At 40.3% G+C, this 16401-nt stretch overlaps 1 protein-coding gene across 1 annotated transcript in view; it reads left to right on the top strand.

The window, feature by feature from the left end:
- Window positions 1-14623: 14623 nt before the first annotated feature.
- HOOK3 (hook microtubule-tethering protein 3) overlaps window positions 14624-16401 on the top strand; it is a 70023-nt gene continuing 68245 nt past the window's right edge. The window contains exon 1 of the mRNA XM_009331502.1: window positions 14624-14716. Within this exon, the coding sequence (XP_009329777.1) occupies window positions 14694-14716 (23 nt within the window). The 5' untranslated portion in view covers window positions 14624-14693. The remainder of the gene's footprint in view (window positions 14717-16401) is intronic.

Raw genomic sequence — 16401 nt, 5'->3', positions numbered from 1 at the left:
CGGGCTCGGCGGGCTCGGGGTTGCCCGTAGCTTTGATCCTTCCCCCGCGACCCGCGCCCTTCCTGGCGTGGCTCCGGTGTGTCAGTCCCGCCTTTTCCTCACCTGCCGGCTGCGCTCGGCAGGCTTTCTGACCAGAAACTTTCTTTTCGTCTCTTTCTTTCTCTGTATTTTTAAGTAGTGCTTGAGCCTCGAGAGCCAAAATTCACCTGTGAAGTCGAAGATAATACATTATCAACGTAGGAATTACCTTTTCCCGTTTTAATGTTCGGAGCTTGGTCCTTAAACATCTTCAGGTTGTGCTGTCATTCACAGAGCAGCCAAAATGTAGTGGACATTGAACTTGTGTTTGCAGGTACTCCGTAATTTGAGCATAGCCATGAAACTTGTATTTCTGTAGCAGCCGATTTATTAGTTAGCTGTTTGGAACCACTGGATTTCGTTTTGGGGCTGGTTTTTTTTTTTCCCCCCTCCATAAGCAAAATTGCCAAGGAAATACCCACTATATGAAACTCTGGATTACAACTGATTGTTGAAGAGAAACTGAGATTTTCTCTTTTAGATGTTTAGCCTGTGCAAGGCCAGAGCTGGGTAAAGCTGTGATGGTGATGCATTGATACATTACTGGGGAATGACAGGTTAGGTTAGGTTTCTCTGTGAAAGTCAAAAGGGGATGAGCAAGGGAAATTCAGTGATTGTTAGATGTGAGCAGGTGGCCTGGAAAGTACAGAAGGTGGAGGTTTTGGGGAAGAGTGTGCCCCAGTGCTTCATACAGGTCTGGAATAAGTACCCCAGTTTCTCTTTCCTTCACATTCCTGCCAATCCTTGCATCAGTGTTGCGGCTGGCCACTTGTCCTGCTTTTGGCTTCCCATGCTTTCTTTCTCAGGTGTTGGGAATGAAAGTCCTCTTCCTGATAGAATTCACACGGAAGTTGATGTGTGTGAATCCTGGCAAAGAAAGGCTGAGTGAGAGGCTCAGTGCTAGGAGAAAGAGGAAGGTTTACTGGGGGGTGATGGAGGAAGATCTGTTGCTGTATGCTGCTAGTTTCCATGTGTTTTCGTTTTAGGTGTTTTAGGTATGCCAATGGGAGAAGCATAAGCTTGAAAGCTTACCGAGCAAGTGGTCGCAGTCCCAATGCGTTTCTAACTTCCCAGATTTCCAAATAACCAACAGACTAGCTCTTTCCTTTGCATGTGAGACTACTGCACTCGAAACATGTAAGCTGCTGCAGAATGAAATGAATTGTCTGTTATATGGTGTTGGCCTGTTAAGAGTGATCTGAACTGTTGATCCTACCTATTATCCAGTCGCAGGTAGGACAAAATTGTGAATGAATTGTGAAGTATAGCATCTGTGCAGAAGTCTGTGTCAAGTCTGAAAAAAATTCAAAACTAAAAATATTCCAATATTCTGTTACTTAAGTATGCTGTTCAAATTTGATTTTGAGGTGTTAATATTTCGATAGTTGTTTTTAAAACTTCATAAGGTGTTTGCTAGCTAGCGAGGGAGATCGCAAAATGCAGAGTCAGAAGGCAGTGGCTACTTCCCTGTTCCCCAAAATAATTCTTTGTACAGCCAAATATAGTACAAACCAGTGGTTTATATGTGTTTGAAAGGATTGTTTTATCAACTTCTGCACATATTCATATGCAGTGGAAGTTGGATTAGTCTTGATAGAAAATAAAGTAAGAGTCACTGGTTCTTGTTTGTGGAGATGAAGAGGACAAGTGTATTTATGAAGTCTATTCAGTGTTAGTGAAAATCTCCACTGATTTTCTTGTATTAAACAAAAAAATAGTGGAAAGAACTAGTGATTTGTTTGCTTGCTTGCTTGTTTGTTTGTTTTTCCTTGCCACATTAGAGGTTGGTAGTTGAGGCAATTGATTTGTTGAGCGGCAAACTTTACTGTTACCCTTGAAAAGAATTTGCACTTTCTTAGAAAAGCTAAACCATTGAAAAAAACTACCTTGGCACAAAAAGCTGTCCTGGAACAGTGGACATAAAAATGGAAAGCTTAGAGAGAGAAATCGCAGCAACAGAAAAAGTCTTGTGGCATTGACCATCTGTAGGAATTATTACTCAGTCATATGGTCATGTTTGAGCAGTAGTTAGTATTTATAACCTTCAGTCCTGAAACTGTACCTATCCAGTGGAGTCTTGTCCTGTCTGTAGTAATGGTCCATGCAGATCCCTTTACATTTCTAACCTTCGCACCCCCTCAGATATTGGGCTAATCAAGAAACTAGCTGCATCTGTTTTGGTTAGCAGAAATATTATTAAGTCCTTCTTAAACAGCATTAGAATTAGCCAACACATTTCTTAGATGAATGTCTGGAGTTATGGGTTATTTTTACAATTTCAGGATTTTTGTGGAAACAAACTCAGTAAAAAAAATGAAGAAAGGTGGTTTCAGTTTATTCCAGGATACATGAAACTGGCAAAAGAGGCAATGAAGTTTTTTTAGTCCTCAGTGAAACTGGCTGTGTAAACAGGATGCTTTTTTTTGGCTGGCTTTCTCTCAAGTCCCATAATGATTCTTGGGAAACAGTTCATTTAGACGGGAGAACAGAGCTGTCTTAATTGCATACCTGGGATGGCCAGTCTTCTCCATTATGCCAGAGAAGCTGGCTGTTCTTAAAAACTGGTTTAACCTCCCAGGTTGCTTGCTTCACATTCAAATAGAAGTACTTGAACTGGTTTGTCTGTGTTTTAAGTAGAGCAGATAAGGCTTTCCACAAGTCTGAGAACCTGTTCAGCCTAAACTGAATGTTTGCTCCGATGGATGTAGGGTGAGATGAAACTGCTCCTCCCTCTACCAACTCATGATTTTAATGAATGAGAATATCCCTCAAGCCTTTTACCTTGCATGCCTGGGATTCCTATTTTGGTATCTTTAAGCAGGAGCAAACTGCTTACCTGTGAATATGCTTTGTGTTATTCTTTAGTATTTCACCAACACCCCCATTTTTGGTGTTATGCTCTAGCTTGGCGTGTAATTCTCAGGTTTTTTTACCGCTTCAACAGCATTGTCAGGTGGGTTCCTGAATCATTTTTGTTCAGGATTTTAAGCCTGGGAGAGCTTTTGCTTCCTACCACTTTAGCAGGTGACCACGATGTTATTTTGAGGCAGCCAGGGTACTGGCAACTCGAGCGAAACTGAGTGAAGGACTGGAGCCCAACTACTGACATCTCAAAGTTGATGTTTATACTTTAGCAGTGTTTGCAGCCTACTGTAATTGCAGAACTATTACTCTACCAAAAATCTCCCAGAAGCCTCTTCTGAGACTATTCTAGGCACTGTGGTATAGTTATCCAAGCTGCACTGCAGCCAAAGCAGTTTAGAAAAATGTGGCTGTGAGGTAAACCTGCAATGACACTAAAATTGTTTCAGCATATCTAATACAGATTCACAACATCTTTTCTGTTTAAAACTTATGACTGGTCCTCGTGTGAACACACAGAGTTTGTTTTTTGGTTTGGGGTTTGTTTTGGGGTTTTTTTTTTTGCTTTGTGTGTAGTGTCAGGAGTGCTTTTAACTCAGATACATCACTGAGTCATTTCTTAAAACATGGAGAGCTGTCAAATGTGCATGTGGCAGTTACACTTTAATATGTCTATATTTGAAATCGGTGTGATGGCTATAGGCCTTTGCTATGTAATCTGAGAAGTTTTCTTCTTTTACATAGAACTAAGATTTGATACTGAGAAGATTCCTTAGCATTGGTATGTAAACAGCAGATTCCTCAAAGAGGCCACTGCTGTCTGGTTATAAGTAGCAGATTGCTGTGGAGATGTCATGAACTTTCTTTCCTTCATTATGATAAATATCTCTTATTTTGCTATGTGCTGCCTCCACCAAGCTGCATCTTGCCTGCTTTCTTTCTCTTCCAACTCTCAAGGCCAAATATAGTTTCTGTGGTAGACATGTTAAAACTTTTATGATAAGTGAGAATGTTTTGTGAACACTGTACGAGGCCCCTGTTCTGGCACCCTCCATTTTAAAAGCATTCTGGAGATTTATGTGGTATCAATCCTTTGACCTTTCTCCTTTTTGGTTGAAAAATCTTCTCAGTACAGTGTATCTCTGTCTTCTGTGTGGTGGTCTATCCCCAACTGGAAGAATTTGCCTGTGTTAGTTTGAAATATAGAGACCATGTGAGCAAGTGCTGAAACAGATTTTGATTCCTCAGGAAGGCTGCTTGTAAATGCTTTGTAGGCACCCTTTTCAGAGAGGATCAAATCTGCTGGAATTTACTAGGAAAGCTGTGTTTTCTCCTACTGTCCAGTTGCCTCCTTTTTAGACTATGCTGTTCTTGATCCTTGTGCATCTATGGTTTTAAGTACTCTTCTGGTTTCTTGTAGATGCAAAGGTTGTAGGAGACTTGCTAAGCCTGTTTAAACTCTTTCTTCTTTCAATCCTTGATCACTGACCGCAAAGTTGTAGGGTTTCATTTTCTTCTCATGATATCATCGCATCAGCATCTCTTACCTCTGGAAGAAAACATCAAATTTTAGGAGTGGTTGATTATGCTGGTGGTGACAGCAGGTCAAGAAGATAGTTCTGTTTGAATATGTTGCTGCTCAGACAGAGGGGAAAAAACACTGAGCTTGCCAGCAGTCATGGAGCATGGGTCGAGGTATCTGGCAGATCACAGCCCCTGTATCTGCTGTGACAGACCAGTAGGTTGAGCAACCTTTTTTATTTTTGATGACCTCTCACTGAGATGGTAAAGAATTTGTTGGGCCACCCTTTTAGGGGTAGTTGTCTAAGAGGGTGATATTCTGAGCATATCGTTCACTATGTTTGAAGGAGTTGGGGTGTCTAGCACCGTTATTAGGTTATAGGGATATTTTTGACCTATTGCTGAGAGGTCAAGCAGAGGCAGAAGAACTTATCTTCAAGATTGTATTGTGGAGCAAGTGATATAAGGCTGATAATATATGAATATGATAATTAAAGATAATAAGGTACAGTTTGTATGTATTCCTCCTTTCCCCACCCCTTCTTTTAGGTCAACAATAGGAAGGAAGGCTGAACACAGAATTTGGAAGTGCAGACATTATTCTTCACGTGTGTGTCTTGACAGAGTGTTAGATTTTCATTCTTTGGGGCCTTGTCCCAGATTCTGCCTTTTTTCAATTTACGCCTTTCTGAAGAGCTGCTCTATAGCAATGGTACATTTATAACAATTGCTAGTTCTCTGAAGAAAAAACATTTAGTTGTAATTCAGTATGTGCTCAATTTCAGCTCCCAGTTCTGCCCCCTCATTTTTTTGGGGGGTGTTGTGAGGTGTTACTTGGAGAAGAAACAGATTTTACTGCTGAGAACTGTGAACTTTAAACAGTGTAAAGGAAACAATTTTTCTGTTAGCTTGTTAATCTCAAGGTGGGAGGTGAGGAGAAAAACCTGTTTCTATCTTCTTTTTGAAATACTTAAGCAGTTATTACAAAGAGATGAAGTCAAATTGTGAATTTTGCACAATTATCTTTGTCTTTCTTATTGTGAGACCATTTTGAGGCTCTTGAACTGGAAGATAATATTCTGACATTCTGTTCTTCCTGGACCATCAGAAGTCTTTGCTGCAATATGTTTGACTTCTGTAGAGCAATTGCAGACTTTCAAGTTGTGGAGCAGGGGAGGGGGAAGAGGAGGGGCCCAGGACTCCATTGCGCTTGCTGCTATCTGCTTTCTTGGCTGAGCTGAGGACTCGTGAGTACTGTGATAGTTTGGAAAGACTTAACTCACTTTGGTTTGCCTCCAGCTTCAGAGCCTAAGTCCAGGATTGCTTCAATTTAATTTGCAAGTCCTAGTCATTAATTAAAAAAAAAAAACAAAACACGAGGTTATTGGCCACACAGCAACTAACACTAGCACAAGGTTAAGGCAGGAATTGTGTGGCTGGAAGTGCGGGGAAGAGGGTAGTAGTGTCCTTCTTGTGGCTTTTGTTGCCGACAGCCTGGCAGGTCCTGCCACACAGGAAAGGGAAAGGGATTAACTCTTTCCTTACTAGTAGTGGTTTCCTGCCCTGCAGAGTATGCATTGCTGTTTTGCTCGCTGCCTTACTTTGCTATGCATGACTTAGTCAGTCCTATGAGTTACTTAGTACTTCAGCACCTGAACAAGAGACAACATGGAAGGTTTTGGTGGAGGGAAAAGCTCTCTAAGGTTAAATGCAGGGGGGACTCCAGCCAGCACTCCACTCCTGCGTGTGGCAGGAAGAAGCTTCTGAATGAATACAGAGCTGGAGTTCTGTTTCAGTGGACTAGCTGGGGCCACAAAGGGATGGCAGCTTTTCAAAGGGGGCACACAGGAAATGTTGTTGGAGTGGTGCATGTAGTGGAGCAAGTATTGCACAAAAAGATGCATTGTAAATCTGATGGTAGTGTGCTTCAGCCCTAGAATTCATAGGGCTCTTTTGTGCCATTTAGCTGCAAGCTTCTTTGCAAGCGTACACTACACTGGAAGTGTAGTGCTTTGTGTCCTCTGTGGAAGTCCCGCTGACTGTTCAGAGCTAAATCTCTCAGGGTACCTAAGTTTAGGTACTTAAGCTAAACAACAGGTGGGTGTTCACATGCCATGTGATATATGTTTTGAGGGCATTAGATCTGGGAAATGAGTATCCGTATTTTATTCATTGCAGAGTTGCAAAGTATTAAATGGGTTACAGCCTTTCCTACATTCCTGGATTACATAAGATAAACCTTTGAGTGAACTTGTTTGCCATGGCAGCAAGGTATCCATAGTTTTACTTCAGGATAGGAATAAGTAGAAACAAGCTTATGTTTAACTGCAACAGAGATTATGGTTATTTTATCAGTTCTGCTGCCCCCTTGGTGGTTAGGAAGAAAAGAAAAAGCAGCAGCAGGACTTGGATCATTCTGGCGTGGTTTAGCTGATTTTATTTTATGGGCAATGCCAAAAGATGGCAGCCTGTTCCATGGTGGCTCCTGCCTTTCTTAAGGAATCCTGGAATACGGTCAGCCTCTGAAAAATCTTGTTCTGCATATCTACACAGTCTCCATGAAGTTCAGGAAAATGTTTGCTGAAATATAAATCCTGGAAATAGAGAAGACTTGACCTGTAAGATACGCTAAACTTAGTGGTGTGCTATACATCTGTGTTGCCAGTTCTAGAATCTGGTAAGTCTGAAATTTCTTAGCCTGATGAAAACTTACTGCCAACTCTCTCTGAATCCTATCTTTTAGCTGCTAAGTCTTTCTTACTCTTGTGATCCTGTGAAAGACTGTTTCCACACTGATCAGAGAGTTTGTGCAGATGATATTTCAGTAGAACTTAGTGCTCTTGGATTCATCTTCTGTGCCTTTGGGGGAGAGTTCTTTATTCCACCTGTCAATAGAGACAGTACTTTTCATCTAAATTATAGCTGCAAGAGGGTGGAGCTGTGGGCTTTATATAGTTATTCTTCTTTTTCTGTATTTTGCAAGGGGAAAGCTGTCATCTATGTTCACCTTTTTTTTGTTGTTTAAGTAATATTAGAAATATGTATAAATTAGGACTACTAGTATGCAAAGTTTTTCTGGCTAACCACTAGCCAAGAAGTTAATGGTCTTTGCTTTGCCTTATGCCATCGAATAGAAGCTATGCCTTGTTGCCTGTCCTTTATCTCAGTATGGATCAGTTTGGGCACATGTGCCTGGTGCTATTCAGGTTTCTAGTAGCCTAGCAGTCTTCATTCAGAATAAAAAGAATTTTGCTCTTTTCTTTGTTGAGCACTGTTCTGATATTTGTACTTAACACCTACTTTTAGAGAACAGTTCTATTATCCTCCTTTGGTGAAACTTCATGCATCCCAATTCTATGGGTTCATTCTCATCTAGGCTTCTGTGAGTGAGAGAGTACTGAAGACAGAAGATATCCTGTGTTATCCTATCCTATGTTTAATGTGACATCACTTTAATTATGTTATTCTGTCAACTCTGGGTAGTAGAGATGGGAATTTTTGCTCTCTGATCAGCAGAGGAAGCCGGTGGTTCACCTCCTGTGAACCTTGCCATTCGTGTTTTCTTCCACGAGATGTTTCTAGTCTTAAAAGGCACTTTTTGGGGTTTCTGAAGTTCATTGGTACTTGGTGGAGTGTGAATGTATGTATCCTATAAACGTGGGTGTATTGACGTAATGTTTGGCAGTTTTGCACTTATTAATAGCTTGTATTGTGAGAAAAAAAGAGAAAGCATCAATGGTAAATATTACTTTTAAATAAAACATGATTAAGTAGATGAAAATTGGAGAGAACTGTTGGTTTATGGTGCTGTGTTAGGTCTTCCTATTACGTATCATATTTTCATTTTATCTTCATCACAAATGCTGTATACTATTCTTTTTCATCAGCTGGCTTATCTGGCTTTCAACTGAAAACAGGAATACAATCATTTTCTCCCCAACAGTTGGTAGATTAGCTTGTCTTCTCATGGATGTTTCTGAAATGGTTAAACCAAACACCATTCAGACTTCAGACTTGTTCATTGTATCTTAATAATGTGTCATACTTGAACACTTCAGTTAGCAGCAATTTAGTGGCAGTGCCAAGGTAGTGCCGTAATAATTGGTTTATGCTGTCATGGCTCTCTCATCTCACAGTCCTTTAGTAAGTAAGCTTTAGTCAAGGTATCTCTTCTACTTTCTGCACTGTATGCAAAGGAAATATTTAATCTTTGGAAAATTTAAACTATGAATGAAATACTTCGATTGAGGTCGAACACAGTATATATAAAATGAGAAGGAAATTAATAAAAATAACATTCAATTCCTCCTCCCTGAAAGAATCCCCACCCTGGCCAGTAATGTAAAGACCTTGCCATTTCATTGAGTTTGGCTAATTGAGTGCCTAACATTATGGCTGGATTGCAGAGTGGCTCCTGAGATTTTAATAAGGAAAATCTGAGACCTAAAAATCAGTGAAAACATATGGAAATGCAAATCCTGGAATAAAACTGTTCCTTCTTGGAGAACCTGGATCCCCTTTGTTTGTTTCATGCAGTCTGCTGCTGTCTTGGAAGGCATGAAAAAGTAGCTTATGGCATGGCTATCCAAGCAGAAGATAGCAGTGCTACGAACTGGGAGGAGAAAAATGGATGAAGAAGCCTTAAAGTTGTCCAGAAGCACAGATCTGCTTACAGGATAGGAATCCAATTCTCATTATGACAGGTCTGGCTCAATACAAGAATTTGGCATCTGAGGACGAACAACTTTCTGTATCATATAATTAGCTTACCATCCTGAAAAAAATTAATGGTCTGGTTTCCTCCAGGCATTGAAGCTGAGTGAAATTTATTCTAGTGGGATTCTTGCAGATCTTGTAGGTATTATTGGGCAAATGTATGAGGACAGAAGTATCCAACCCTCCTTAATCTTCTCTGCCAGTTTGCCCTTTCAGGTGTTCTTGCTAATAGCTTGAGCAGTGATTTGCATCCAACCCAGTGAGGCTGGTTCCTTTCTTGTTCTTACTCCTTTTAGCCACTTCTCCCTGTCTTAGCCGTGTGATCTGTTTCTTCTGTGGTGATACAGTATTGTTCTAGGCTAAACATGGCAGCTAGTTGTAAGCTTGCATAATCAGTTCCATTTTGGGAAATAATGGGTAAATAATTCTAAAGGATCATTTATAGGTTGGGGAGTACTTTGCTCTGATAAATAACTAATTGGAAACTGGGCATCGCCTTTTGTTGTGTTTGTGCATAAGGTAACCAGTCACACAGTGTTTTATCTACTAAGAACCTCTAATAAAGATTTCAGGTATTATTACAAAAGCATACATAAAAGATCTATTACGCAACTGCACCAGCAATAAAAACCAATCTGTGTATATAATCACTGTGCAAAGAGCAGGTCTTTCATTAACTCTTAGTGTTGAGAAGGGAAAGGTGCTGGAGAGCTCTTTTCGTCTTTGGGAGGGAAGGGGGTTGGGGTTTTTGGGTGGGTTTTTTGGGTCTTTTTGTTTGTGTGTTTTTTTTGTTGTTGTTTTCCTCCAGCTTCATGGGATGCTAGATTCCCCATCACAACTTTTAGCCTGGTCCTCAGCTACTGTCTTTGAGAACTGAGTGTCCAGTTCTCTGACCTTCATATCATGAGTATTTTTAATGAAATACATTTCTGCCTCCTATCCTTAGTAGCTAACAAATCCTCACTAGTCATTCATGTAATCCGGAACTGTAGCTCAGATTTTGTAAGGTTCTGACTTGCTGCAGCAATTATTTAGTCCCCAGTGATAGCCTCCTTCGCACTGAAACAGTCACCTGCTACTCCTTATTTTAAGGTTTGTATAAAAATTGACAGCTCATGTTCATGGCCATGTGAATCAGAGGTCTGGATTAATATTTAATAAAATGAAATAAAAGAACCCTTTTCTCTCATTATGTGATAGTTGATGGAAGGTGTGAGGCCTACTGGGGCAAGTGGTTGGTGGTTTTTTTCCCTTTTTCCCCCAGACTCTTGTCTGATAGAATCATAGAACCATAGAATGGTTTGGGTTGGAAGGGACCTTTAAAGATCATCTAGTCCAACCCCCCTGCAATGAGCAGGGACATCTTCAACTAGATCAGGTTGCTCAGAGCCCTGTCCAACCTGACCTTGAATGTTTCCAGGGATGGGGCATCCACCACTTCTCTGGGCAACCTGTGCCAGTGTTTCACCACCCTCAGCGTAAAAAATTTCTTCCTTATATCTAGTCTAAATCTACCCTCTTTTAGTTTAACACCATTACCCCTTGTCCTATCACTACAGGCCCTGCTAAAAAGTCTGTCCCCATCTTTCTCATAAAGCCCCTTTTAAGTACTGAAAGGCTGCAGTAAGGTCTCTCCGGAGCCTTCACTTCGCCAGGCTGAACAACCCCAACACTCAACCTTTCCTAATAGGAGAGATGTTCCATCCCCCTGATCATTTTTGTAGCCCTCCTCTGGACCCGCTCCAACAGGTCCGTGACTTTCTTGTGCTGAGGGCTCCAGAGCTGGGCGCAGTACTCCAGGTGGGGTCTCAGCAGAGCGGAGTAGAGGGGCAGAATCACCTCCCTTGACCTGCTGGCCACGCTTCTTCTGATGCAGCTCAGGATACGATTGGCCTCTGGGCTGCGAGAGCACATTGCTGGCTCATGTCCAGCTTCTCATCCACCAGTCCCCCCAAGTCTCGGCAGGGCTGCTCTCAATCCCTTCATCCCCCAGCCTGTATTGGTACCAGGGGTTGCCCTGACCCAGGTGCAGGGCCTTGCACTTGGCCTTGTTAAACCTCATGAGGTTCACATGGGCCCACGTCTGGAGCTTGTCCAGGTCCCTCTGGATGGCATCCTGTCCCTCAAGCATGATGTCAAGGCTCCATATAGTGGTACAAGAAGTGGAAAAAAAAATCATAACAGGGAACAGGAATTAATTTACAGCTTTGGGGAACTAACGATGGGGACAGTATTGCAAACACTCCAGAAGTAGGAGCAGTTCCAGCAGGATGAGAGAGAAGTCTTCCAGGAGGAAACACATCACAATGCATAGGAAGAGCAGTGTTTTAACAGCTGTTGTTGAATAGTTGTTTAGAGGCACACACACAAAAATATTTGCTTCTTTGTCTCCACAGCTGGACTCTGCTTCTGCATTGCCACATTCTTATCATTCTTCTCCCTTCTGGAAAGTGAAGTCTACTGTTTCTTAGAGTGGTTTAGCATTTTGTAGAACTATCTAAAAATGGTGTAGGAGTTTAACTTTGACATAAATTTGTAAAGCTATTTTATGTAGGTTTTTTTGGAAGAAAATTTGTTACTTTCATATCTCTGAAGGATATGAAAAGGATATAGTTCCTTTGTTTTAAGAGCTGAATAAATTTGACACCTTAATTGAAATATTATGCTGTGTATTCCTTTCCTATGCAAGCAAAGACATTTATTACAAAATTTAAATGTATGTGAAGAAACAAGTCATATAATTAGTTTTAGTCTTTCTTTCTGTTCTTTGTCATCTAACTATGAAAGCATTATTGTCCTCAGTGGCAATCTTGCATGTGTGACTGTGGGGGGAAAAAAGAGTTCAGACTGGTTACCTGAGCCTTAATGACAGTTTTGACCTTTTCTTGTGTATAAAGTATTGGGGAAGTATGATGATAAAATTAGTTACGAAATAGCAGAGAGTATGCATCTTGGTTTTTTGTGTCACAGAAATAGGCTTAGCAACCTTTCTTCTTCCATCACTGTAGTGGTATCTCCTATGTACACTTTTATTTAGTCAAGGAGGTGTTTCACATATCAAGATTCAAAATTAATTTTAAAAAATCTGATTAGTTTGCAGTCTGTTGGAAGACCTCCTCGATATGCTCTTGAAAAGAGCATTTAACTTTTGACTATTTTTGAAAAATCATAATAGTAGTAGTTTTTAAGTGATTTTTTGATTTGCCTATTGTGCAGCAAAGTGGTTTACATTTTCATTATTTAAAGGTATAATATGCAAAATTAGAAACAAGTTTTCATTGCCTATGCTTGAGAATTTTATCCTTACAGCATCTTGAACTTCTTCAAGCATAAGCATCCATGATGTCGTTGCAGCTTTTTTTGCTAGAAAGTATTATTTCTTGTTTAATGTGTTGCTGAGTTTGTGGATTCAGACTCAGAATTGTCTCTGTATTCCTTCAACAGTATTGCTGCAATTCAGAGACTGTAGGCAAATTCAGTTTTCCGGCGAAATAGTAATCTGATGTTATATCCTGTTACATGGTGGTTTTCATGTGTGGGTTTTTTTTTCCTACCCACCCTGATTTTCACCTAGTGTCCTGGCAATCTATGGTGGCTTCTTGATTCTCTGGAGAAGAAGTGAGGAGCTGTGTTTTCTGGGTAGCTCAGACCAAGCTATGGGAAAATCTACTGAATCTGAAGCGTAGAAGTCACTTCTGTCTGTTTTGTATGCCACAGAGTAATTTGTTCTTGTACTCTTGGAACATGGACATCATTCATGACTCCTTGTTGGTCACTGTTGAACTTGCTCAGCAAACATGCTCCGAGAGGTCATTTTTTTGGCTCTTCATGGACATCATTGCTGGTTTTTATCCTAATTGAGTGCTAGTTTCTTTTCTTCCAGAGTAAAGGAAAGAAAGGAACATTCACCTAGATGCTTGTTCTCCAAATTAATGTTAAATGGCATTGCTAGAGTGCTTACGTGACATTCCAAAGGTATTATGAGAATCTGGATATTGTGCTCTTTACTTTTTGAGAGCCTTCTCCTCAAAAAAGGACTTTTATTGGGAAATGGCTTGGACCAGCATTAATGTTTCAAACACCACTAAAGCATGAATGGTTGTACATTACATTACATTCTGAAAAAAATGGTTGATATAGCTAACATTTATGTAGCCTGAAGCTGCAAGCTTTCTTGTAGGCTTTCTTATCCCTGGTGCATACAAGTAGTGCTTCCTACAAGTAAGTCCAGGCTTCCCCTAGGAGGAGGATAATAGCAGAGAGCATTAGACAGATACCCTCCAAATGACATGTCATCAAAACTATCTTCACAGAACTCATCCAAATCCTTTAAAAATAATGTTCATTTAAAGTAAATGATCAAATACCTTACGCCAATTGAAGAGACTGTGCTGAAGCAGAAAGGCTCTTTTCCACACCAAGGGAGGAAGGGAGAAAAGAGCTTTGCTTTGTGTATTTATACATTTGCTGATATGGTAGGGGGAGGGTTTCAGATAGCCTGTATGCTATATGCAGGAAAATGGAGTTAATGAATAGAAGCCATACAGAAATTATGTGTATTGATGGGTGTTTTTTTGTTAAGAGATTATTCTTGCTCCTCTGTAATCTAGAATATTACACAGCATCCTAAGAAAATTAACCTTAGGTTGGTCTCAGTAAAGGGTGTTCAGTGTGCAGTTTGTGGAGGTGAATTTATTACAAACTAACTCGTCTTTAGTCTTAAGTAATTCTGTCATCAAACAGCTCAGTCCTATGGTCCTTGCCATTCCCCTTCAGAAGAGCAGCTTTTTTGAATCTTAGCTTCCATCTGAAGACCAGAGGCTTGCTGTTATATGGACCTTACTGTCTGTCACTGTGTTAATAAAACACCCTGAAATATTCAGAACACTAGTAGTGCATAGACCTGTTAGGATTTAGCAGCATTGTGCTCTCCTCTTCCATCTGATAGTAGGGAATAGTTAAGCTTGGAGTATCTGTGTCCCTCTACGTTTGATCTTCTGGTTGTGGGGAGCCTGTGAGAGTTTTGTGTGATCAGTGTTACTCCTAAATGCTGAGTTTCTTATGTTCATTGACAGTGTGCTTGAATATACTCTCCAGAAGTACTTGAATGGGAGAGCAGAAGGCCCAGTGACTTTCCAAATTAGGAAATGTTGTGGAAAATTTGCCTTTTGGAGAATGTACTGCTGTTATTTGTAGTAAAGTTTACAAGTTTGCGAAAACAAAGATGCTAAGCCCTGTCAGTAGTTTCTGGGGACTACAGGTATGCGTCTGAAATGTAGGTATATGCAGAATTACCTATAAACCTAAAGCTTCATAATTCCTAACACGTACACTAAATGTGTAGGGCTTACTCTGTTCTATTTGCTATTTGGTAGCATTTTTTTTTTTTTTTTACTTTTGAAAATCTCTTCACATTGAAGTAAAAGAAGATAACCTTTTCCTTTCTCCCACAGATCCAGACATTTAATGTTGAGGCACCATGCCAGACCGTGGAAGATTTAACGAATGGGGTTGTGATGGCCCAGGTTCTTCAAAAAATGTAAGAAATCGTTTATTTAATGAATTAAATACACACAGTTCTATTATCTGTACATTTTTCTGTATTTAAGTGTATTTTATTTCAAGCTTGGCTGGTATTCCATAAAGATGTGGCTTTTCCTATGCTTAGACAGTAATTAATCTGGAACATGACTAATACGGTTTTATCTCTATAGTTTTCAGATAATTATCTTAAATGCAAAAAAAAAAAAGTTTTGTTTTAGGGAGGTATTTATTCAAGTGTGAGCTTACTGGAAAGCAAGTTGGATTAAAACTAAGCTTACAAATTCAAACTTTTTAAAAAGTTGGAACCAGTGCAAGGTCATTGTTTGAAACGACAGTCAGTATATCAGTAATGTTAGAATTAGTTTCATGCAATAAAACTTCTGTGATAAACTGAATGGAGCTGACAATTTAGTTGTTTGCAAAGATACTACGTTCTTGAAAGTAAGTGAAGGAATAATAGCTGTTACACTAGATAATGTTTTTGTTCTTTTGAACTTTAAGATCAAATAGGATAAAATGCATTAGTTCACATCTAGGGTGTTTCTGGGGACTACAGGTACGCGTCTGAAACGTAGCTATATGCAGAATTACCTGTTTCCACAGAAACACAGCTTTTTATCATTCATTAGAAACTTAAGCAGCATTTACCAAAGTCAGCAGTCCAAATTAAGTATGCCAGTTCTTGCAGACCTATTTTTAAAAAAAAAAAAAGATATGCTTTATTCCTTTTAACGTGAAGAGGGTACTGTATTCAGTGTAAATGCATAATAAAATGTTTTCTGTGTAAGTCGTTTAGAATGAAGACTGGACAGGTACAGAATAGATATGAACAGCTTTCTTGTAGAGTTGTTCTGGTTTGCATCAAAGAATCGTAGAATAGTTGAGGTTGGAAGGCACCTCTGGAGTGTTTAATCCAACTCACCTGCTCGAAGCAGAGTCTGCTGGAGCAAGTTGCTCCAGGATTGTGTCCAGTCAGATTTTGAGTATATGGAAGGATGGAGACTCCACAGCGCCTCTGGGCTACCTCTTGCAATATTCAATTGCCCTCACAGTTTAAAAAACAAACAAACCAACCAACCCAAAAAAGCAGGGGGCATTTTTTTCTTTATGTTCAGATGGAAGTACTTGTCTTTCAATTTGTGCCCTCTGCCTCTTGTCTGTTCACTGGACACCACTGAGGAGATTATGTGAGGGTATAAAGAAGAAGGAGCTATCAGGTATTTATACACAGGATTGATAAGATCCCACTGAGCCTTCTCTTCTTAAGGCTAAACAAACACAGCTTGCTCAGTCTCACCTTGTATGACAGATGCTCCAGTCTGTTAATCATCTTAATTGCCCTTTGCTGAGCTTCCTTGTATGTCCAGGTCTCTCTCATACTGGGGAGCCCAGGACGCAGCACTTCAGATGTGGTCTCACCAGAGCTGAGTAGTACCTCCTTTGGCCTGCTGGCAGTGCTATTCCCAATGCAGCCCAGGATGTGTCTGGCCTTCTTTGCTACAAGGACATATTGCTGGAATGTGTTCAGCTTGGTTTCTACCAAGCTGCTTCTCTGCAAAGCTGCTTTCCAACCAGTTGGCCCCCAGCATATACTGGTGCATGGGGTTTGCACTTACGTTTGCTGAAATGCATAAGGTTCCTGTCAGCCCATTTCTCCAGCCTGTCGAGGTCCTTCCAAAT

The sequence above is a fragment of the Pygoscelis adeliae genome, unplaced genomic scaffold, assembly GCF_000699105.1.
Source record: "Pygoscelis adeliae isolate BGI_AS28 unplaced genomic scaffold, ASM69910v1 Scaffold289, whole genome shotgun sequence".
Classification (NCBI taxonomy): Eukaryota; Metazoa; Chordata; class Aves; order Sphenisciformes; family Spheniscidae; genus Pygoscelis; species Pygoscelis adeliae.
Note: the sequence above shows the minus strand (reverse complement) of the source record. Positions and strands in the feature narration are given on the sequence as shown.